At 42.2% G+C, this 24420-nt stretch overlaps 2 protein-coding genes across 2 annotated transcripts; both read right to left on the bottom strand.

Moving 5' to 3' along the window:
* Window positions 1-3738: 3738 nt before the first annotated feature.
* LOC108922575 (actin-related protein 2/3 complex subunit 5-like protein) lies at window positions 3739-10360 on the bottom strand. The gene is made up of 4 exons (XM_018732791.2): window positions 9975-10360; window positions 6051-6123; window positions 5495-5671; window positions 3739-4223 (listed from the first exon to the last, which is right to left on the bottom strand). The coding sequence occupies exons 1-4, from the start codon at window positions 10112-10114 to the stop codon at window positions 4161-4163; spliced, it is 453 nt and encodes a 150-aa protein (XP_018588307.1). The 5' UTR covers window positions 10115-10360; the 3' UTR covers window positions 3739-4160.
* A 6337-nt stretch (window positions 10361-16697) lies between these two features.
* On the bottom strand, window positions 16698-21385 carry LOC108922604 (WD repeat-containing protein 38-like). Its single transcript, XM_018732827.2, has 9 exons — window positions 21317-21385; window positions 20653-20773; window positions 20440-20556; window positions 19091-19188; window positions 18770-18850; window positions 17951-18076; window positions 17266-17415; window positions 16924-16971; window positions 16698-16832 (listed from the first exon to the last, which is right to left on the bottom strand). Exons 1-9 carry the CDS (start codon window positions 21383-21385, stop codon window positions 16698-16700), a joined length of 945 nt encoding a protein of 314 aa, XP_018588343.2.
* Between the last annotated feature and the right edge of the window lie 3035 nt (window positions 21386-24420).

The raw sequence follows: 24420 nt of genomic DNA on the forward strand, positions 1-24420 counted from the left end.
AGGGATAGGGTGAGATTCTGGCAAACCGCTGCTCCTCCGCATCGAGAGGAGCCAGTTGAGGTGGCTCGGGCACCTGTTCCAGATGCCTCCTGCACGCCTCCCTGGTGAGGTGTTCCGGGTATGTCCCACTGGGAGGAGGCCTCGGGGCAGACCCAGGACGCGTTGGAGAGACTATGTCTCCCAGCTGGCCGGGAACACCTTGGGGTTTCCCCAGAGGAACTGGAGGAGGTGTGCGGGGAGAGGGAAGTCTGGAAGACTCTACTTGGACTGCTGCCCCGCGACCCAGCCCCGGATAAGCGGAGGAAGATGGATGGAGATGGATGGATTTATTAATGTTATAGTCTTTATTTTGTCACGAGATGTTTTAATTTGGATAGTTATCTTAACTCACTGATGGTGTTACCTTCTGGAAGTACGGTACTGTTTAGAAATTCTCTGAGAATGTTTCATAAATCAGGGCGAATCTGTAAGGATTAATTTAAGTAATGCATATTTACTTTTGTACAGTAGTATTGTACAGTGGTTGTATATTCACTTGGATATGGGTTATTGATATACTATGTGTTCATTTCTTTGTCTCTAGTTTCACCCTTGCCTAAAACCATTAAACCTGTGGACAAAAGAAACACTTGTCTTCAGAGCCGTGTGAAGGCTGGGAGTTTGACTGTCAAACCACTAAGGCTGTGTAGAGGACAGTACGGTATCTCCAAGCTCCTGTAAAAATGTCATTTGTGGTTTTTCAACTGAAATCATAAGTCAAAGGTACAGTATGTATATACAGTACTGTACATATTTACAGGACATGTACAGTACTGGACATATAGTTTGAATTTGAAATTTTCATATGGGGGACATGGAGAGTTCCATGTGAAACTCTCTTTTGATTTCAGAACAGTATGAATTCAGTAGCTGGACTCATCCCAGAGGGTTCTTGGTTTATTTTGGCTTGACAGCTTCATAAAGTTTCTGTAGATTTTTTGGTAGCACATTCATTCTGTTAACATTGTGCTCCATTTCTTCGTAGAGTTGAGGTCTATGCAGGTCATTGGAGTAAAGGCACTTTCTTTGTGGAACCATCCTGAGGTGATTTGTGCTTTGCGACATGACACATTACCCTGCTGGAAATATCAATCTGATAAAGGATAGACTGGCCATGAAAAGATGTATCTGGTCAGCAATAAAATTCTGGTACTTTGTGGCATTCAAACAATGCTCTCAGCTGATACTAAAAACCTAATATGTGCCAAGTAAGTATTCTCCACAGCATTACACCACCACCACCAGTTTTTACCAGCCATGAGTACCTAATAAAGTGGTTGGTTTGAAGAAAATGTTTGAAGAAACACCCTGCTAAACCAGAGTTAAAAACTAACCATCTAAAGCCATTCTCTCTAAAGCCAGGAAAGAGAAGTTTCCTGAAGTGCAGACACTTCTTTAGAAATTGCTATATAAAAGGAAAGGATCAATAAGATTCAAAAGATTGAAGTTTACCTCCCTCCTCCACAAATGCTGTATGACAGTGTGTCCTGTACCAGGATACAACCTGCAGAGCCTCATAGTCAAGAAATTTGTCACTCTGCCCAGTCATGGTAGCTGGCAGCAGCCTAACAGTTATAGAACCATATTTGTAACCAAAGGGGTGTTGATTCTGCCATTGGGGAAAGACAATAATGTGAAGAGCTTTGTATATTAAAGACATAAATATCCATGTTATGGTGGTTTCTGAAAACCATACAAAATCTACAGCACAGTTTTGAAGAGGCCTTTTAAGGCAACTGTATTCCTGTTACTGTACATTTAGCAGCAGCAGAGAAATCACCTTTGTATTTGGCCCATGTTGAAAATTTGCTTATCGAATAATAGTCACCCTTTGTAAACATCTGCAGTCATTTCAGAAGTCACGCCTAGATTATGTCAGAAATTTAAAAGTGAGATATCAACTTGTCGGAGAAGAATCATGACCTTGCCTGATCTTGTCATCAATCTAAGCTACATGTATGAGGCAAAGTATACATTGTGTAGAGGCACCCAAATCATGCATTTTGAATTCATCTTAGGAAATGATTGCACAGTACCTTCAGCTGCATTTGAACTGAACTGTAGCTTGTTTGGCTTTATGGGAGTGGCACATGATTAGTACCTGTAAGCAAAAAGAATGTTTGAATAAATGTAGGTGTGCAACTCTGAGAGAATGATTTCCCATATGGCATGCTTTGTTTGTCCTGTTCTGTCATTTTATGTATTGTGTTTTTATAAATAGATTATTTATTAGCTCTTGACCTTGTTTTTGGACCCTGCAACAGAAATTCCACACAAGCCTTTTCCAAAAGAATTAGAATTTTAAAGGTCCTTAGAATTGGAGGGGAAACCATTCAACTGACAATTAACCTCCTGAGCTACCTGTTCATGGTTTTTTTTTTCTTGCAGATTGCCATATCAGCTAGTTAAGATATTACATTCCTGTAATGCTTGTACCAGAAACCATTACACAGATACCTCAGCAAACATACAGAAACTGGCTTGCTTATACTTATACAAGATACTAGTTGCAATCACTATGCTTTGCCTCTAATAAAGTAAAATCCAGGAAACCTGCTTCTTTTTTTCTGGCAATTGCTTTTGCTTGATGGAGATGCCCTCTATTCCACTTAGCTCTTGAGTGTTGCTTTGGACCCTGTCCACATCACCCTAAATAGGAAAGTAGGACAGGTTCAGCTCACTCTTCGCATGGCACTAGAGCACAGGAAAGCAACACTCCTGGTCAGCCTGGCAAGAACAAAGCGCTGAAAATAGAAGCCCATGACCCTCGAAGCTTCAAGCAGAAGGGACTGCACAGATCCTTCTCCATCCTTCCCACCAGGGAATCATAAGAATGAAAGGTTGGTCTCTGCACCAACACAAACATGCTTTTCAGGTTGCCCCACCTCAGCTGAGCATACTGGAATGGCAACCCTTTCACCATCATCCCTGTCAGGAAGGGGGGGTCAGAGAGCACATAGTGTCGAGCTTTACCACCCCCCGATAGAAGAATGGGGCCAGCAGGTGGTATAGCAATTAAAAAATATGAAAAGATTGCAGACCAATAGGTCTGTCTATTAAAAACCCCAGGAGGAGCTCTTCCTTGGAAACCTTGGAAAAAAGCTTCTAAGCTGTACTGCCTTATAAATATCCAGCTGCACAAAGGATATAACTTGGCTGTGTGTTACTTTGGTGTCTGCAAAGCAACTGGGGGAAAAAAACCAATGGAAACCAGTACAACAGGCCAAAGCAGAATGTGAGAAAGCACAGCACTCTCCTCCAAGATGATCCGGAAGGTTTATTGCAGTTGAGACTTTAATAGCAGGCTGGGCAAAGCCATTCCTCGAGTGAATCACTGCTAGCTGGTTCTCAGTCCACTACTAATCGCTGTTTATTGACTGGAGTCATTAATGGGACAGCAAACCACATCCAATTGGTGCACAGGTTAAGCAGAGTGAAACTGTAAATCACAAAGACAATGTCCCTCGAGAACAGGCTTCACCTAACCCTACTTCTGCTTTTAACCCCTCCCTTAACTACAATTCCATACCCCAACAATGCAACCCGTCAAAAAAAAAAAAAAAAAAAAAAAAAATCACAATCATATTCACTGCTGTATAATAAGCATACTCCTCTCTCTGTACAAATAGGGGAATGATGGGGGGGGAAAAAAAAAAAAAAATAAAATCTTGAGTAATGATTCTCACCAAATAAAATTAAGGTAGATTGCAACATCACACTACATCTCACCCTGCACCATCTTACCCAACACACTCAAGGCTATATTTCAGGCAGCCTTACTGTTAACTTTTTAAAATCTTCTTTACTCAATTATTATTGACTTCCAACTGTCTTAAAACCAAAAAAAAAAACGAGGCAGAATGTGAATATGTGCAAAACCTTGTACAACCAAAGCTAACCATAATATCCAACACCACATCCGTAATAGATATAAACTTTGCATCTCTTATCCTTAAAATAATATTTCTTTATATTTATGGGCATATGCTCATGTTCCTTCATCCTTTCAGTGTATGACATCCTCAGGAGGAGAAGCAATCTGCTCCTTCTTCAGTAGAACACAATATCCTGTCTTGGTCTTCCTTGACTCGGTCTGTATTTGTCCTCTCTTGACAGTTCTTTCAGACAGTCTTTCTGGCTGTGAGAACCCGAACGATGGATCCCAAACCCCCAACTGCAAAGGCCTGTGGGGAAGAAAAAAAAAGAAGAAAAATATAAAAATTCCAGCCATTCCTGAAACTCAAGTGCCACCAGCTCCTCACCTGCTGGCAATGAGTCAACAGCCTGAGACACAGCTAGGAGGTGCGGTACCTCTGAAGGCTGTGCCGTCAGTTAGGATTCTGTCCCCTGATAACTGTTGGTCCCATGGGAACATATTTAAAAGGAGCCAGAAAGTAGGTCTTGTGTGTCTGCAGAATATTGCTTGCTTTTGATGTGACTCAGACAGACAAGTCCAGGAAGGAAACTCCACCATCAGCACACTGGAATCTCTTCATTAATGAAGCAGCAGCTCTTTGATTCAAGCATCCTTTGTGATTCAGAGACAGAGCTCAAAGTCTCCGCTCCATACTATGAAGTGGAACACACCATGGTTGCAACTGGTCCTTCTGATCTTCCGGAAATACAGCTGCCCACAGTGGCTTATCAATCTTTTAAACTGTTACGCCGATATGATTCTACTCTGAAGCTGATTCTACTCTGTTCCTGAAAACAAATAACAAAAATATCATGATTTCTAAGGGAGGAAAATTCCAATTGGTTCCAAAACCATCCTAAAGTCACCCCAAATCATGCCTAATACTTTTAAGGAAAAAGCAGAGGAACATTAACACAGAATTTATAACAGTTATTATAACAATCTAAATTGTAAAAAATGATTTAATAAAATTAACTCACAGTGATAGTGTGCAAGGACTGTTTTGCAAACACAAACCCTTGAATATGCAAGCAAAACCATAGAATGCCAGACCACAGCTAAGAGCATGGGTACACAGTTGCAGTGCTTTTCATTGTCTCTCTCACAGAGCCACTTTGCATATTTTTCAAACGCGGTCTCAGTTCATCATGCTGGACCAAATGTCAGGGCCTAAACTCAATTTCATGAACAGGACAAACAAAAAATCCAGACCGATTAACAATAAGTAGTATTAATAATCATAGACAGCATTAAGTGGGGAAAACCCGATATCAGGAAATGAGTATAGATCATTTCACCTGCTAACTCCAGGGATGAACAAACACCATCAGGAATGATTTAGCAAAAACTCAAGACTGTTTTTAATAATAGGCACCCAGAACAGAGGTGTTCCCACCCAGAGTTGAGCATACCAAGGATGATTCAGTTCAAAGCAGATGTTACAAGGAACGATCCGACTCAGAGTACAGTTGATGAGGTCAAGCCCATCAACCTGTTGGACTCTCAGAGACCCGTATCTTCCATCCCACTGGTGCCCACCTTCTCATGCCATTGGAGGAGAATGGCACTGCTGTTTTCTGAAGGCTTCTCAAAACCCCTGTAGATGTACTTCATCAGTAAGTCCACGCCATTCCTGTCCAGAGACCGAACGGCCTGTTCGATCTCGCTACTCCTGAAAGATGTGAGCACCTTCAGCACGATGGCTTGTGCCCGCTCCTGGCGAAAAGGTGGAGAAGGATAGATTGAGCAGAGGAAGGGGAGTTAGACTGCCATGACATCACTCTTAGACTTTGCTGCTTTCAAGCATTTAGGTGTCTGGTTTGTACTGTCGAGGTACCATCTCAGTAGTCTGACCACTGCAAACTGCCATAAATCTGAGAGTGTACTGCAGAAAATTGTTTTTCACATGTCACAAGAATTGGCAAATGTACTTGAGATGAAGCACCACTGGACGAAATATGTCAACACCCACTAGAGACTGGCTTTTCCACTCATGTAAGCACACAATCTGTGCTGCAATAAAGCTCTGAGTAGCATCAGACTGACCCAGCAAGGTATCACAATATCAGCAATACACCAAGAGAAGGTTGATCACCTTTATTGCTGGGTTCTTCGTGTTGATTGGAGGGTTCCTCAGTGCAACATGAAAAGCTGCCATCATATCCCCTGTGCATTGCATCTTGTTAAGGAATTAAAGAGGTCAACAGGGGGAAATTATTCTGCTGTGGTCACAAACACAGGCTCAAGACAAAGGCACCTGTAGCACTGAAACCACATTGACTGTATGAAAAAATTAACTTCAAATTTTAAATCAAATTTCAATTTAAATTTTACTCAAAATTCCTTCAATATTGTCAATTCCCTACATTTTATAGGGGATGAAAATGTGCCAGAAATAAAGAAAGCGATGATGGAGGTGGATTGGACACACTCTCCGTAAGCCAGCTTCAAACACCACCAGACAATTCCCTCACGTGGAATCCACAAGGCAAGAGGAAAGGAGGTCGACCACAAAACACCTGGCACCGAGAGCTGGAGGCTGACATCAAGAGACTGGGTTACACCTGGGGTCAGTTGGAGAGAAATGCACAGGACAGAGATGCATGGAGGTCCCTTGTTGGTAGCCTATGCTCTAGAGGGGGTAGTAGACGTAAGTAGAAAATGTGCCCATGCAAGTAGATGCAACTGCCTTGAAATGACCTAGTATAGGTCTTTATATCTTCATCCATTGAGCAGATAGATAAACATACGTACGTAAACCTGCTTTTAAACTTCTACTCTTCAATCCATGACTGAATTTTGTACTAACGTAAGTAAAAGGTCTTAGAGGTTGAAAAGACTGTCTTCCAGGCTCTTCAGCTCTTATAGGACCTACTGCCTTGGAAGTAATAAGCAATCTACCCCATGAAGATACTTTGGTGAGTATCAGGTATATATTTCAACAGAATAAAACAAAGTGATTAAATAATGACCTCTGGAGTGACCTCACCCAGTGAATCATGTTGGCAACCCCAGCTTTACAGGCTCTATTTCCATCTATCTTTGTCCTTCTGAGATATACCAGAAAGTGGACACAAAGGTGGCTTGCAGGAATTGTGAAAAACACAAAAGTCGTAGAGCATGTCTAAAGTATCCAAAAACCTGGATACATTTTTTGCTATTAAGTGAAAGCCTCCTGGATAAGCCTCACGCCAAAGCTCTGTACCAAAGATATCCACTCAGTCTTTGAGGGCTGGAGCTGCTACTTTCCTTTCCAGCTGAGCTCCCAAATCACTGTCTTGTTTGGGACTTGATGGAATGCATTGCACAATTCAAACAAAATGTGATGGTTGACAGCTCGCTGGGACCAACAGCTATGACCTCTGGTGTTTTCTCCAGAACTATAGCACCCAAAATATGAAAGCACAACACACTGCATTCTTCTACACTATGGCCACCCTAGTCTTGTTGGACAAAACAGACAGCATTCTTCAAGTTAGTTCTTTATGCTGTCTTTCAAAAAAAAAAGAAAAAAAAAAAAAAAAAAAAAAAGAACCATCTGGGCCCTACAACGCAGTTACCAGAACAGGTTTTGCAAAAGGTTCAACAAAGGACAACCTGAATACAGGTGAGAGCCAACCTGCTGGGTTAATGATGGAAGAAAAAAGGGGGAACCTGTTTAAAAATATAAACTAAACTTAAAAACCTGATCAGATCATAGCAGCATTAGCCTCTTTTAAACCGACCTCAGAAAAATCAGCATCATGCATGTAACAATGTATTTTTCATGCTGTGGTCTGCTCAGTTGGCACCAGTGTCTTTAAAATGTGCCACTTTCAGTTTGAAAAGGGAGCAGAAAGAAAAACTGCTCCGGGGGAAAAAAAAAAAGGCTGTTCTGGGGATCAAATGAGAATGGAAGAGAGGACATAAACTGAGGACAGCTGTTGGGGACCTCCCTCCCCCACTGGGCTGCCCCAGGACATACCCTTTCCACTTCCACAGAATATGTTTTACCAGACTTTTCCACACAGTTCAGGGTCGTCTGCAAAGTCCACTGACAGTGTGGATGTGACAACACACACCTCAACGCTTCCTGACTTCACAAGGAAGCAGCAGTCATGCATCTCTAATTAGGAATCTGGCACCTACCTGAAGGGTGTGTATGTGTGTGGGCTCTCAACTCACCACCCACCTCCCTTCTAGCCCCACCACACATGTTCTAACAACTCTAATTTTGGATCAACCCCTCCCCTAAAAATAGCCCCTGGTCACAGAACGTGTGCAAGACACCCCTCCCCAAAGACCAAGGAAGGCTATGGAGACCCTCCCTCCCCCATAGGTGCCCCAGATACCATCAGCAGGAACAGAAGGGAAGAGGAAGAGGGACACAGAACAGAAGACATCATATGAAAATGATGCAATTTGACCTTCATCTGCGGGTGCAAGACCCAGAAACGGGAGTCTGCAGTTTCACCCAAGGGTGTGGTGCAGGAATGCCATGAGAAGAGTCACACTCCACAATAAACATACCACTGTGACTTACTCCACATGACCCCCCTCGCTGGGGTTTACATGCTCTGACAACCTTCACAAACCCAGCAACCAGGTGGGTCGAATCAAACAATTTGCTGCTGCTCGGTCACAATCTAAACACTACCAGTCCAAAATGAAACAACTTCTGTTGGCCATGCCATTTCAGATATCTTTAATCTCCACCATCTCACTGCAGCGATAATGACACAACACCGTCACTCATAGTCAAATTAATCTTCTGCTCCCATTGGTTTCTTTTCTCCCTTTGCATGTGTGACATAGCATCCCTGCACGAGACACACACACTTTTTAAACACACAGACTCACCAACTGTCCGCCACTAAACTGCAGCCTCATGCTGTACTGCTGGCACACATTTGTAGGTTAATTCTCACAATTAGCAGATAATTCTCTAAATTAAAATATATAAAAGCACAGCTACCCCAGTCAGAGGACCCTGTAATATATTACTGGCATCATATATATTTAAGTATTAAGCAGCTTCAGCCAGAGTGAGTGAGTGAGTGAGTGTGTGTGTGTTCCACTCAACTACTCTGAGAACCGAGTTTGGTGCTAACATCCCATCAGAATGTAATTTTTAGAAGAGAAAGACATGGGACAGCACTTCTAAACTAACTGAATAATTTTAATTTTCTGTCCCCATTCTGAAATCATATTTTAAACCAGAAAAATTCCCCACATTAAATACAGTATTTGTGATTATCACCAGCTTTTCCAAGTAAGCCCAACAAAAATGAAGCAATTAGAAAGATAAACCAGCTACCACAGACTAATGAAGTAATACAACATTTTCAAGTTATTTGACATTTATGGAATTCAAAAAACTGCAAGGATGACAGAGAAGCCTGAGAGGGTCCCCTTGGACAAAGTTTATCAAAGAGCTCAGTGAGCTTCAGCCCTTCTGAAGGAACATCTGCTCCAGGACACCAGAATTGAAGGACAGCTATACATCTGGAGTGGCCAAACTGGACTTTATGAACCAGGAGTCACAGCTTCTGACTTTAACTCATGCTGGCTGGGATACACCTGGGGTCGAGACCATCCCCCAGTGGTGAGGAGGCTCCGAGGTCCCTGTGTGGGTTCGAACCAATTTGCAAAGGCTCATCCAGGTCCAGGGTATTCCAGAATGTAAACAAAAAGTGCTGACCGCGCGCCCTGCGGTGGCCTTGCCCCCCCACACCACACACACACACACACACACACACACACACACACACACACACACACACACACACACACACACACAGAGAGAGAGTCAGTCCTACAGATCAGGCATACTCCTGGGTCGTGGGCTGCACCCAAAATCGCGGAACGTGCACACCTGTGGCAGGGAGCCCGCGATGCGCGAACGCGCATTTCCGAACCGGCCCCGTCCGGCCAGGAAACACCGAACCGAACCGCGCGCCGATCGCGCACGTCCCAGTGATCGGGGCGTTTTGCGGGCGCACCTCCCCACTAAACCAGTGGTGGGGGAAGTGAAGGATATTGCCTGATGAGATCGTCCACCTCGGCGCCATCAGGTCCGATGTGCTCGGCCGCCTCCTCGTGATCGTCCACGAACTTGTTCTCGTCGAACTCGTCGATGTCCACCTTTCGGAAGCGCGAGGACAGCGTGTTCTTCGCCATGGAGGTAGGGGGACGGCGGCGGTCCGAGTCCGATACAGAGCTGGGGGCGGGGCTGGGGTTGGGGGGATCGCGATGGCACCCGCGTGCCGCTCCGATGGCGCAAAGAGCCCTACTGAGCGAGCCCCTTACACATACAGAAACACAGACACGCGCGCGCGCGTTCGCCCCTCCCCCTGCCCGTGCCCGTACTCGTACTCGTGCTCCTCCCTACCCCCCGCCCGCTCTGACACACACCGTCGCTCCTATGTGTGATGTGCGTGGATAGCGGAAACGGAAATACCTGCTAGCGGCAGTTCACCTGTCGATAGGGGTGATCAACCTGTGAAGCTAAAGCACATGCAGCCGTTCTCCACGTGTCATGATGTCTACGTGTCACCTGTCAAGCAAGGGGCCGCTGGCAGCAGGGGGCGTAGTGATTAGAGCTGTCACCATGAACTGAAAAGACCCGGGTTTGAACCCCACCTCTTGCTAGTGCTTTTGATCAAGGTACCCTGAACTAAAACAATAAAATTACCCAGGTGAATAAAAGGTAAATAGTTTTAAGTTGCTTAACATTCCAAGACCATTTGGAGAAAAGTGTTATATAAATTAATGTAAATGTGAAGTTGGGGGGGTGCAGTGGCGCAGTGGGTTGGACCGCAGTCCTGCTCTCCGGTGGGTCTGGGGTTCGAGTCCCGCTTGAGGTGCCTTGCGGCGGACTGGCGTCCCGTCCTGGGTGTGTTCCCTTCCCCCTCCTGCGTTGCCGGGTAGGCTCCGGTTCCCCGTGACCCCGTAAGGGACAAGCGGTTCTGGAAGTGTGTGTGTGAAGTTAGGGTGATCACCTTGCGTAGGTAGGATATCTGTAGCAGTTCTCAAGATTTCAAGGTGGGAGGACATTTGTGGCCAGTGACTTATCAACTTATCAGGTAGCCTACTGAGTGGACCAAAATATTAGCAGCAGCACTTAGTTCAGCTGTATACAAATACCGGTTGGATACATTAGACTATATCACTGGTAGGGACTCAAGCCCCCATCCTTCCAAACCTCTGACTATACTTATTTACCTGACCAGGTAGGATGATCACCTCTCTCAAGTAGGCTGGTAACTCATCCCACTGGTACCTATTATTGCTATTTGAATCTATAATTCCAACTAGGAACTATTATTGTCATTTGTGTCTATAATTCCTACTGGTAACTGTTATTGCCATTTATACATATAATCCCCAAAGGTAACTATTATTGCCATTTATAACTGTAATCTACACTGGTAACTATTTTTGCCATCTATTCCTATAATTCTCACTTTTAATTTGTTAAGCACATCATGACATGTTAGTTATATGGGTGCCATGGTGGCACAGCAAGTAGAACTGCTCTCTCACAAGGCCTGGGTGGTCTGAGAGGACATGGGTTCACTCCCGACTGAGTTTGGAGTTCTCCCTGTGTCTGTGTGGGTTTCCTCCAAGTGCTCTGATTTCCTCCCACGGTCCAGAGACATGCTGTTCAGGTTCACCCATAGTGTGTGAGTGACAGAGAGAGTGTGTTCCACTGATGCATGGATGAGTGACCCATTGTAAGTAGTGTATCTAGCAGTGTAAGTCACCATGGTGAATAAGGTGTGTGGGCTGATAACACTATATAGAGTTCACTGGAAGTTGCTTTGGAGAGAAGTATTTGCTAAATAAATAAATGTATCAGCCCCACTGGTGCAGTTAACCAGCTTATAGCAGGCTTTCATGTTCATAAGTGTTACAGTTTGCAACACCCTTGTCTTTTTATGAACTAATAAACACAAAGAATAAAATGCTAAAATTGGCACCACGGGTGAGCAATACAGAAAACTTTTTTTAAAAAAAAAAATCCTATCCACTTTTTTTAAAACTATGCACATGCACCCCCAGCAGAAATTACAGGTTTTAAAACTCAGTGGTAATCAGGAGATTACATAAAATCATACAATGGCTGGAAAGTATGTGAAGTCCTTGTGTCCTTTAGTTTTACCACAAAATGGTTATTCAGTGAGAAGCAGTGTTTTTCATCGGACATAACAGATGTGTAATGACCAATTCTATATATTGCTTAGAGGAAGTTGTGTGTGTAGTAGAAAAAATGGAAGTAGTGCAGGTGCAAAAATGAGCAAACTCTAAGATGCAGTGGTTAAACTAAGTAGGCAAGTAAAATCAAGGTTGCATATGAATCCTCTCAAGATTTACGATTTAGATTTTATATGTTCATTTCAATATTTTGTACAATAATGACCATGATTCTTAGGGTTCACATATTTCAAACAAGTTGTAGTTATAAAAACTCGAAATTAAGCGTTAATAAAATAACAGTTCAGTGAAACACTACAGTGATTTCCCAGTCCACTATTTGGTGAAGTCACAATTATTAATTAACGTTGATTGGCATAAATCACACAGCTCCTTCTTTATTATAAACTCTTCAAACGAGGTTGTACAGGTAGTTTAATATTGTCTTTAAAATGGAACAGGCCGCTCCCCTTCATACCGGTGGACGATGGTCTCGTCCATTACCCGGAAGTACATCAAGGTTCACTGTTTCGTGTAATTTGTTCTTTTAGGAATGGTACAGTCCGTTCCCTGCTGTTAAAGGGAAGAATGGTTTCGTTCATCACCTGGAAGTACTGGTGTTAGAGAGCACGTGGGTTCTTTTCCCGCTTGCTGTAAGGGGAGAAGAAGAAGAGAGTGGCTTCAGTGAGGTGAGTCCAGCGTAATATTTAAATAATTTTAAGCCACATCTTATACAACAAGAAAAAATTATCTTAATTTCATTTGGTGTGAGATTTAAAATTTTAACCTGTCTGGCAAATTCGGGAATAATTCTAAGAAAAAAAATAAATATTTAATAATAAAATTTATGGGGCTTGCTTTTTTAAAAATTATTTTTTTAACGTCTGTCACACAAGGAATTACGTTTAACATATCTTAAAAGTTTTAAATTTGGCAGTTTTAGTATGTCAGGGTTTTATCATTTATGTGTACTTTTTTTTGTGCATTTTACACTACATGCATAGTTTCACAGTCTTGAGAATCCATGATGATGATGATCATCAGAGAACATTGTCATCATAGACAAAGGCATCAGCTAGAAATTAATAAAAGGGGGCCTTTACATGAGGACAAGATGTTATGAAAACAGCACATTAATACCTGTAACTGATTACTATATGTATACTAGACACCAATAATAACTGGAAAATGCCTTTCAATTTGAGTTTAAAGAGTCCTCCATAAACCTGATGGCACGAATCTGTATGCTGCACACAGCTACTTTGAATCATCTTGCAAGCCACACGGCAGAGCAGTTTAACCCACAAACACAATACAGCCAGTTAGAATCTCTAGTTCAACAGAAGGATATCTTTGGATGGTGTGAGGAAACTAGAGCCCCTTTGGAAACAGTCATTAACATGAACATGCAAACTCCATGCACAGACAGAGTTGGGTGTGAATGCATGTCTGAAACCACAGTTCAGGAACTTTGAGGCAACAGTGGAGTGGTACCCTCTATGCCACTGTGCTGCCTATACTTCTTGGCTTCTTGGGTTTGTCCTGGTCTCATCAATTCCATCTCTCTCCCAGACTTGGATCATCCTGGACCTTTGTGGAAATGAAGAAAACTTTCTCTTGTTGCTGGCAAACTTGAATATGGCACTGTCCCAAATCCACGTTTCCAAGGTTATGTGGGGGATGTTGCCTCCAAACTGTCCAAGGCGGCCAGAAGGACTCAAGTGGTTCAACAGTAACATGACTGCTGCGTTGCTGATGTGAGGGGCCCAAAAATGACAGCATTTGAGTATCTACTCTCCTTATTAATTTCAAGCAAAAACTACATAGTTTTTTTCATCCTGTGATGTTATAGCAAAGACCATCAGACTCTAGATGCAGACAGATTTTATTAAATATAGCACATTGTTAGAAATAATTTATCACAAGGCACATCACATTTTTGTATGATGAAGAAAATGACATCGCTTCACAAACAGCCTGAGTAAAATGGTTTATGTTTAAATGAAATGGTTTCATTACAGCTCGGTTTCATAGCCAGGCCAATTTGTCCTTTCTTGCTTGACCGGTTGCAGAACTGGCTGGTTTGTATTGTTTCCTCTAGTTAGATGATATATGGCACTTCCTGGTTTTTGGCTCTTGTCTGGTGTTTAAGAAAAGGTATTGATGGCTGGCTTGAACTGAAACTTCAGGAATTTCTGTTTATCATTTCTGTGAAAAGCAAACTGGGTAGCACTGTTATGACACTGTCCTCCAAGTCCTTTACGTTTATTCATTTAGCAGATGCTTTTCAAAGAAAGTACAATTTGTGCATTACATTAGGGGAAAGGGATATAGTTACAGATATGTGATTCTTAAGTACAGTTAGTTTCTTTCTTTCCACCATATGCACCAACGTTCATCACATGAGTAGCGGCATAAAACTTTCAGAATTTCAATGATTCCTGATCACCTTCCTACCCTTTTTTTTTTGTTTCTTTTTGAGATGCATGTAAACATTTATGTTACATTACAGGAGTATGGTGCGTGAACATTTACACCTTACATGAGTTTAAGAGGTCATGGGCAAAGTTAGTCTGGAAGAGGTGAATTTTCAGACCCTTTTTGAATGTGGACAGAGTTCCAGCAATTCTGAGTGAGAGGTCATTCCACCACAACGGAGCCAGAACCAGGAAACTCCATGTTTTGCATTTCGTGCGTGGGACTGCCAAGCGGTCTGTTGTGAAAGAGTGTAGCAGTCTGGTTGGGGTGTAGCGGTTGATCAAGTAGCTAGGAGCAGTTTTATTGATGCATTTGTAGGCAATAACCAGGGTCTTAAATTTGATCCAGGCAGCTATAGGAAGCCAGTCCAGAGAAAGCTTTAAGCTCTGTAAACTTGAATTTAAATTAGCTGTACTTTTGTGAACTCAGTCTTTGGTTAAAAATATTACTTTTATGGCATAACTGTATTAATGTCCTAAAATTATTTTAAGCAAATGTTATCTTTGTCCACCTGAATTTAGATATTTTCAACTACTCTGATTGCTGGGTAACCCTGACAATTTATAATTTTGAATTCTTTCTGCTAGCTGAGTTATCTGCAAAGTGACTGCAAGAAATCTGACTACCATTAGCCAGACTCAGAAGATGAGCCTTTGAAAACTAAGGTAATGGCTTAATTTACCACGTCTTTCTTATATGGAATGGCACTGCATTTTACCTTGAGATTTTAATAAACTTTTGTGGTTCACATCAGAGCTCTGAGTTCACGATCTGTGTTAAATATGCGAGACCATCACCCAGCACTGCTCTCACACCCATAGATGCAGTGTGAATATTGTCTTGCTAAAGAAATCCTCCCAGTCTTTTTGGGGAAGGAGGGTGTCCAGTCCTTCCAGAGGGTTACTGTTTTGACCAGTAAGTCTGGAGGACTGAACAACAAGTTTTTGTTCATTACATATACATTTATTCATTTAGCTTACACTTCTCCAAAATTGAGATGGGTCAGTCCATGTGAAATCACCAGGGGCCTTCCGACTGACCATCTCTGATTTGCTTTGTACTTTCACACAATAATGTTGTTATTCCCAGTGAAGTGTACATAATTTCAGCCTTATATCTTCATTAGTTTTTGAGATATTGGGTCTTTAAAAATGGGAAGTGACACTGACTTTATAGAGTGATACAGAAAAAGATGCAAAGTTCCTTAAGTCATTACTTTTGAACTATTCATGTTAGATGCATGAAATATTCACAAGTTTTTCTCAGGTACAAGATGTCTTTACACTAAAAGAATATCCACGGTTGCATGTTTGCAAATTTATAGCATGCTGAAAACTGTAAAAAAAAAAAAATAAAAAAAAAATAAATACATAAAATTAGATCACTGGAAAGAGCATGTCTTCATTAATACATGCACAAAATTTGAAGCTGGTATCTTACATTTACATTTATTCATTTAGCTGACGCTTTTGTCCAAAGCGTCATACATCTCAGCAAAAGTACAATTTATGCATTACATTGAGAGAAGGAGACATAGCTGCAGACATGAAAGTCTCAAGCAAACCTAGTTTGTTCTTGAACCAAATTATATTTAAGTATCTTAAATATAGATATTTATATAATAAATTCTATATTTATTATATGCATATAAGGTGTGTGTGTGTGTGTGTGTGTGTGTGTGTGTGTGTGTGTGTGTGTGTGTGTGTGTATGTATATTCCCCTATACTCTGAATGTAGGGGAAGATGTATAAACATAACAGCACAATGAGTTCATTGACAAATGAAATGCAAAGATTTACCACAATAACCCCCATCTCCAAGTTTGTGGTGAAGTTGTAAAACTGAAAATAAAAACACTCTGAAAAAGTGAATCCCTGATTTCCTGTGAATTTATTTATATATATATATATATATATTATATTTTATGTTATATAGTAAAATACAACAAATATTTGTTGCACATTCTTTTGACAGAAGCACTTCTATTTTGCATACCTAGTTCTAGGATGAGTATCCTCCATGCAGCTGAGGGGTCTCCAACATGTCTCGTTCATGACTCCTTGTCTGGTTGTGTGCAAGAGCAGCTCTGCTAATAACCATGTGCCTTCTGTGCTTCCTCTTCCTGTTGGCCATCTTTGGCCTTCTGCATGGAGCCTGCACTGCCAGCAGCCAGCAGCGCTCCACTTGGAGTAAATGTGCATCCAAAGACAGAGTCTCTGTGGCCCTGCAGAGGATGGATGATGTTCATATATGTGATAGCAAAGGGTCATAAGAGTAAGCCTGCTATAAGCCATGTCTATTCAGGTGTTTCTCACCTTCAGGCATTTGGTGCACTCCCCACTGGACATGTCCCACATTCTGATCTACAATGAAACATAAACTGATCATAAAAGTAATGCTTTTTCCAAGGTGACATAAAATGTAAGGTACTTATACTTGATTTACTCGTTTAAACAGCTATGTAATTTTTACCATATAAATTTATGATCAGTGCCTTCATCAAGGGTACTGCAGTGGGACCTTTGATCTCTGTTTAATGACTTGAACTACTGTGCTTAGTGATCCCATTTCAGACACCATGCATGCTGCTGTAAACAGAGCAGAGTTCTGAATGCTCATGATGCTCTTTTGTCAATTAAAGTCCAACAGACACTTACCACATCTCCTTCAGCCATGGTAGCAAGGACAGTTCCATCCCGAGAGAACGTCAGACACCTCACCCAACCGTGGTGTCCCTCTAAAATGAAGAGTAGGGTCCTAGCCCAAGGCAGCCAGACTCGCACTGTCTTGTCCCAGGACCCCGAGACCTGGAAAACAATTGAGACAATAGAGGACACCTTACAATTCAACCCCCAGGGGTGCAGAATGAGCCTGAAAAGAGCAGCTCATATAGTGCTAAGAATTATCGCCTTCTAATCAACTGACAGAAGTGTGAACCACCCCCCACTCCCCATCCTGCAGTAGTACTGTTGATCTATCTGAATTGATAGCTTTAAAAATTTCCCTGCTGTATAAATGGGTAAACCACTATAAGTAGCTTAATGTACAAATCTAACATTTCCAGTTGCTTTGGGCAATAGTTACTAATAATCCTAGAGATCAGAAGGTTCCATTGCTTTAAAAGCAGGATGAAACCCTGTAAGGAAACTAGCAACAAGTATTTCTTGGAGTACATAACTCAGTTACATGCATGAGTTCTATAATGGTGTGAAATTGCACAAATATTCACTATTTAAATACTTCTGGTGAGCAAGTATTTGTAAAGTTAGTACCAAAGAGTGAGAGACGCTTAGAATGAACGAGCGAATTTCCCGTGTGTTCCTGGTGATGGGGTTTCCTCACCAACATGTCAGAGCCAGAGTAGCACACACAGCTGACGTTGCCCCGGTGCCCTTGCAGGGTCCTTTCCTGCTCTTCCACCCTCTGCAAGGCCCACACCTTCACTGTGAAATCCCATGAGCCTGTGGCCTGTGGAAAATGATGATTGGAAGTAACCACACGCATGGCCCCCAACCCTGGAGATCCAGTTATGAATCATAAAGCTTTTATATATGTGTTTGTGTAAATGTAATAAATCTATTAATTAAATAAAACATCAGCTAAATGGATAAATGTAATCTATTCATGTAAAAATCGAACTCCATCTTCTTGATGCAAACCTTGGCACAACGTCAGCATCTACAAATACTGCCCCCATATGGACATTCTGGGGAATTAAGGAATCCTTTCACATCTTTATACTGCATGAGTTCAGATTAGTAATATTTAGAAATTAAACAAAACAGGTTGAAACAGTCCATTACTTTTTTCTGATTAAAAGCATTTATGAAACTTTTAGGTGGCAGGTAATTTAGTGTTTAAATCTTAGCCTAAATAATTATGTCGTTGTTATATAAAAGCATGCAGTATGTTTAAAATGGATTCGGAAAGCCACTTTTTGTTCTTTGTGATTTTGTAATGTCCTTGCTAATTTTGAAAAGTTCTTTGCTCCTGCCAATGGTAATGACAACAATGATGATGATGATGTTGATTATTATTATTATTATTATTTTTGTTGTCATTGTTGTTGTGGAGAAAGATCTAATAGAAAACCAAAATCAATCTTTTTAAATCTTTGGCACCATGTAATAATGGTGCATGACAAAGAATGTAAAGATTTACCACAAACTGTGAATCCAAAGAAAATGCACTGCACTGAATGGCTCCTTTGTGTCCGGAGAAAACCTTCACAATCTCTCCACTCTTAAACACAGAAAAAACACAGAAATAACAAATAAATAACAAAAACCTTTTACACTTCACTTGCACAGAGAAGAACACTGAATACGAGGATGCTCTATTATGTATGAATGTCATGTCATCTGGCACCACACTGTGGTAATTTTTACATGCTAGTCAGGAAATGGGAGAAAAATCATACTGATAAATTACAGTGCATTGTGTTTACAATATCACAGCTGTGATCTGGGACAGATACCGTACTTGCACATCCCAAAGTATCGCTTGTTTGTCCCAGCCTCCAGACACCAGCCACATGCCATCGGGACTGAAGCTAACAGTCTCAACACAACGTCTGTGACCTGAAATTGCAAAAAAGCCTTTAATAACTTCATAACTAATGAAAAAAATTATGATAAGTCAAGTTCTTTAATTTTCAGGACAAAAACAGAGACTACCATCTGGAGTTATATTTGGTTGTAGTCCTTAAACCAGTCAGTGATTATTTTTGAATAAATCATTTCCATGATTAATTTTAACTAATTTCAAATAAAAATACTTGTGCTGAGAAACAACAGTCTTCACAGATAACCACAAATGTTGCTACATGTTTGGCTTTCAGCTAACTATGGAACAAAATTTCAGTGAAATTCAGACTACTTATTATTCATTCCTTTTGCTGAAGATTTCAACTGAGTTGCTTTCAATGTGAAATTCACATATGAAGCTACTTACACCGATTGACACATTTATACATCTGGGTAGTTTTTATTTGCATCATTTCAGGGTAAGAACCTTGATCAAGGGTACTAGAGCAAGACCCACATCCTTCGGCTGCAAGGCTATGTCTCTAACTGCTGCCCCACTTGCTGCCCCAACTAGTACTGTAATGAAATGCCTTTATATTGCAGCAATGGTTCAGTTTAACATTATTTTATTAGTTTCACAATTATCTTTATAATCATATTCGTGGCAATAGCTGGTGGACAAAGCTAATATTTAAACCTGAATGATTTTTCAGCACAACTGCACTGCCACAGTATTAATAACTGGAATATGTTATCATTTGCGCAACATTAATCAGCTTACTAATACAGTATTATATAAACAGTTCTGTCAATGAACCTGTGTCAAAGGAAGTCTCCACTGAAGCTGTATTTTCATCATTCCCTTTTAATAACAGTATTTTGATAATGACATTATTATCTGCATGAAATAAAACTTGTCTCATTCAATACTCCAGTCCCTTCCTCATCTCCACTATGACTTTGAAAAAGAAAGGGATGAAAAAAATATACTGTTGCTGAAACCTGGTTGGTGTTTTAGAGTAAAACAGAGGCTCCTGCGAGCTCAGTGTCCTAGCACGTGCTCACGACTTATAAGCACAGCCAGCAACATGGAAACATTATGATAATGTTATAATGTTGTTGTGTGGAATTTGCTGGAACAAAGTGTAACAAAGCTCTATTATGTAATAGTAGCAAATACCTGTATTGATGAATTGATTTTTTGCAAGAAAACACAGTTCACCATGAATTGTTATGTTCCTGGTACAGTACAGGAGCGTGAAACGGTAATATTTCTGAAGGACATGGCCTGGCCTCCATACCCACCGGAGAGAACACGCAGGCATCGCATGGTAGCACTTCTCCACAGCCGCACTGAACGGTCATGGGACGCGCTCGCGAAGAGCGCGCAGTCAGGTGAGAACGTGCAGCATTTTACAGGACCTATGGGGGAGGGGGGGTGAATCAACACTGGTATTCAGTCACATTACAGCGATGTAATGTATTTATTTGCTACGTTTTGTGTGCCAGTTCGCCCACCTGTGTGTCCCTTAGCCTTGGCCAGGAGCTGCCCAGACTGTGCACTCCACAGGTGCAGTCTACTGTCATCCGAACAGGTGAGCAGGATATGACAGTCCGGAGAAAACGCGCAGCAGTTCACCTGAGAGTGGCCACGCGGGTCCCCACGGACACACCAATGTCATCAGAACAAGTAGCGCAGCCACACCCCTCACAATATTTATTCATCATCTCTCTAGCTAACTCTCCTATGAATTATATTACTAAAATGTTGGTGCCCTTGATACCTGACAAGCTGTTACCCCGGTGGCTGGGACATAGTCATCATCTGAACAGGTGAGTGCAATCTGACAGTCTGCGGTGGACAGGTAACCTCAGAATACGTACGTACACGCTGTGGATGTGTATACTTTGCTATGAGACCATACGCATTAAATTGTCTGGTTTTCTCTTCCTCATAGACCTATTCTGGTATAGCTCCTCTGGGTACTTTTTACTCATGTTTTGGTCTGTCCAGTACCTCACCAGTGCTAGACTGGGTCAGTACCCTAAAGATTTACATTTACATTTATTTATTTCGCAGATGCTTTTCTCCAAAGCAACTTCCAACAAACTCAGTGTAGTGTTATCAGCCCACACACTTTATTCACCAAGATGACTAAACTCGAGTGAGCGGTTCTCCTACCTCCCCTTTGTGCCGCTCCAGGTAGCGCACATCTGTGATGGTTAAGCACTCCACAGGGGTCCTCCACATGTCCTGCTATGACAGCTTGACTAAAACTTTTATGGGTTTAAAGAAATCACTTCTCAGAGAAGCAGGCTAAAAGATAACGCCTGGTTATCGGTCTTAGCTCATACTGTAATTGTTGATGCACCGGTTTCTTTGGAGGTGTGCTGCTTTGTTGGCAGAAGTGGCCGTTTCCTGGGATACAGCTTCAGTGTGCCATTCAGGGAGCGTGTTACTGCACCACTTTCACTTACACACACAATATCTGTTGCATTATTTCAAGAAATGTAACGATACCCAAAGAAACAAGTGACAACATTTTAAAAGCAAGCATTTCTTGGAGACCAAATATGAATATTCTGAAAGAAATTCACTGCCAGTGGAATATATCACATTCTATGTTAATAAATGTAATAAAGGCAGTTGTCTGTGTGTGTGTGTGGGGGCGGTGAAACATGTCCCCCCATTGTTAAAACATTGTACTTCTCAAATGTTTTAATATGTTGCCAATTTCTTCTTCCTTCCAATACTTCTAAAGTTGTTATGCCCCTCAATAAAACTATGTCATAAGTGACTTCTCTGTTCTATGTGAAGAATGTTATGAAAATTTTCTGGAAACAACTTCTAAAAAAAAATTACATTTTAAAGTCTGACAAATGCAATATCAATTGTACACATTAGCAGGTGACTATGACCAGGGTTTGTATCTCACCTTCTGCTGTAGGACCCTTAAACAAGGTACTTATACAGTAAAAATTTTACACACACACACACACACACACACACACACACACTGTCTGAACCGCTTGTCCCAGTCGGGGTTGCGGGGAGCCGGAGCCTAACCCGTCAACACAGGGTGTAAGGCTGGAGGGGGAGGGGACACACCCAGGACAGGATGCCTGGAACCCCAGACCCGGCGGAGAGCAGGATCCAGTCCAACCCACTGCACCACTGCTCCCCCCCCCTCAGTAAAAATTACCCAGCATGAATTGGTTAATTAGCATAAGTCGATTCTGTGAAACATGTTTGATAAATTACTGTAACGACCTGCATTACTGTTCTGAGCGTGAAATGTGTTTTATTGTAATTGGTTAGCGTTTGGTGATGTACAGGGAATATAAGGGGGCGATTGTGTCTGCCAGGGGGAGAAAGAGGAGAGACCCTGGGGGTGCTAAGGAGGCTGGGAAGGCTGGCTAGATGCACAGGTCCTGGAGGAAACGGGGTCCTTGGACCGAGAACATTATTTGCCTGTGTGCCAGTGTCCGAATAAAACGTTCCAGATGAACGCTGCATCTGCGTCCTTCTTCGCCCCATCCAAACCCACGCACCACGCGCCACATTGGTGTTAGTAGTGGGATGGGGCAGAATGATGAGAGGCTGGATTTTTTTTTTCCCCCCATACTTTATTCAATACCATAAGCACAAAATAAAACTTCTAACATTCCACATCACAAATCACAAACATAAAACATCCTCATATTTCATTATAAAACCATCTCTCAACATAAACATGACAGAGCTTACTCACTTCTCCAAAGATCTCGGATCACTAATACGAAAAGTAATAAACATCAGAATTTAAAAGCAAATATAAATATCCATTATGAGAAAAAGAACCTTGGACTTTAAAACCCTTCACCAAAAAGTGGTTTAATACAAAGTTTAAAACTCATGTGTACCACACCCACAAGAAAAGTACCAGGCACCCATGCCAGAACCGCCACATTCTGATTTAGCTCCGTCATTAAAAGCCATAAACATTAAACATTCATGCAAAACACATATAAAGATAAAACATTTTAAAATCTAAAATACTATAAAATCTACAGATTAAAATCAATTATTCAAACAGTTTTTCTAAAGAAAAATCTCCATCCTCCACAGCTGTCAGGTGGGACTCTTTCCCTGGCCCTGACGAACTGAATCTAGGGGGAGACCCCACCCAAGACAAGTCAATAATTAATAAGCCCGAATGATCAGGTACCACTAAGGAGGAGGGAGCATCTCCTCGGTCCTTTTGAGGGGTTGCAGTCAAGACCGGCACCCCCAGTGTAGTACTGGAGATCAACCCAGCCTCCCTCCTGCGCCTTTTCTTCTTCCTGGTCACTCCCACAAAGTCCTGTAAAATGTCCAAGTGACCAGGTATGTCCCTCTCCTCCTCGGCCCGGGACCCCTCAGAAGTGCCTAGCAAAGAAGGAGGCTGTGCCACACCGGCCCCGGACAACCGCTCTCTTACCTCAGCACCTGCTGCTGGTCCCAGCTGTTCCACAGCACCACCAGATGAAGGCTGGGCTTCCACACCGTCCCCCGTCGGCACTGCCTTTGCCTGCATCACCCCGTCATAGGTCGGCTTGCGCTGCGGGAGAGAAGATCTTCCCCCTGCATTGGGTACAGCGGCAGGGGCCGACACAGTCCTTGGCCAAGTGGCCGATCCCCAGACATCGCTGGCACTTCATTGTCTTGCATGATTTCTCGGTATGTCCCTGACCGAGACACAAATGGCAGGAGGGAGGCTGACCAGGATAAAATAGGTAGCCTCTTGCCTTACCCAAGGTGAAATACGCAGGCGGGTGCCTATAACCATCCATCTCCGCAGGGTTGGGACGCAGGCGAACTAAAAAGCGTCTCCGTCCAGTCCAGATGCCCAGAAGGTCCCGGTCTTCCTCATGTCCGGGGAAGACGTCAGCAAAATCCCCCAGGAAGGCCGCCACGACGTCCACCGACACGAAGGGGTTGAAGACGTGGACAGTCACAACTCTTCTATCTGTCCTCCAGAGTGGCTCGATGGAGTAGGGGAGCAGCTTGGAATGCATTGCACTCACCCAACACGTCTCCAACACCCTCGAATAATGTTCGTCGGATGCCAGCGTGACATCAAAAAAGGACAACGGCCCATTTCTCTGGATGCAGACAATGTCCTCCGCCGGAAGTCCCAGGAGTCTGAAGACGATCTCACGAATGAATGGAATGCGCTTGTGAAATCCGAAGACGTCATCCCAGTTCCTCCAGCAGAAGCGGATGGTATTCTTCATTTACATTTACATTTATTAATTTAGCAGACA

The sequence above is a fragment of the Scleropages formosus genome, chromosome 6 (assembly GCF_900964775.1).
Source record: "Scleropages formosus chromosome 6, fSclFor1.1, whole genome shotgun sequence".
Lineage (NCBI taxonomy): Eukaryota > Metazoa > Chordata > Actinopteri > Osteoglossiformes > Osteoglossidae > Scleropages > Scleropages formosus.

Coding starts and splice junctions, on each gene's coding strand:
- LOC108922604 (XM_018732827.2), bottom strand. CDS start 21,385: ATGTGGAGGACCCCTGTGGAGTGCTTAACCATCACAGATGTGCGCTAC. Junction 17,416..17,950: donor ACTCTGGCTCTGACATGTTG/GTGAGGAAACCC, acceptor ATTGTTTTCCAG/GTCTCGGGGTCCTGGGACAA. Junction 16,972..17,265: donor CCATGGCTGAAGGAGATGTG/GTAAGTGTCTGT, acceptor GTTTCATTGTAG/ATCAGAATGTGGGACATGTC.
- LOC108922575 (XM_018732791.2), bottom strand. CDS start 10,114: ATGGCGAAGAACACGCTGTCCTCGCGCTTCCGAAAGGTGGACATCGAC. Junction 6,124..9,974: donor GTGGACGATCTCATCAGGCA/ATATCCTTCACT, acceptor GATGCAATGCAC/AGGGGATATGATGGCAGCTT. Junction 5,672..6,050: donor CGAAGAACCCAGCAATAAAG/GTGATCAACCTT, acceptor CCTTTTCGCCAG/GAGCGGGCACAAGCCATCGT.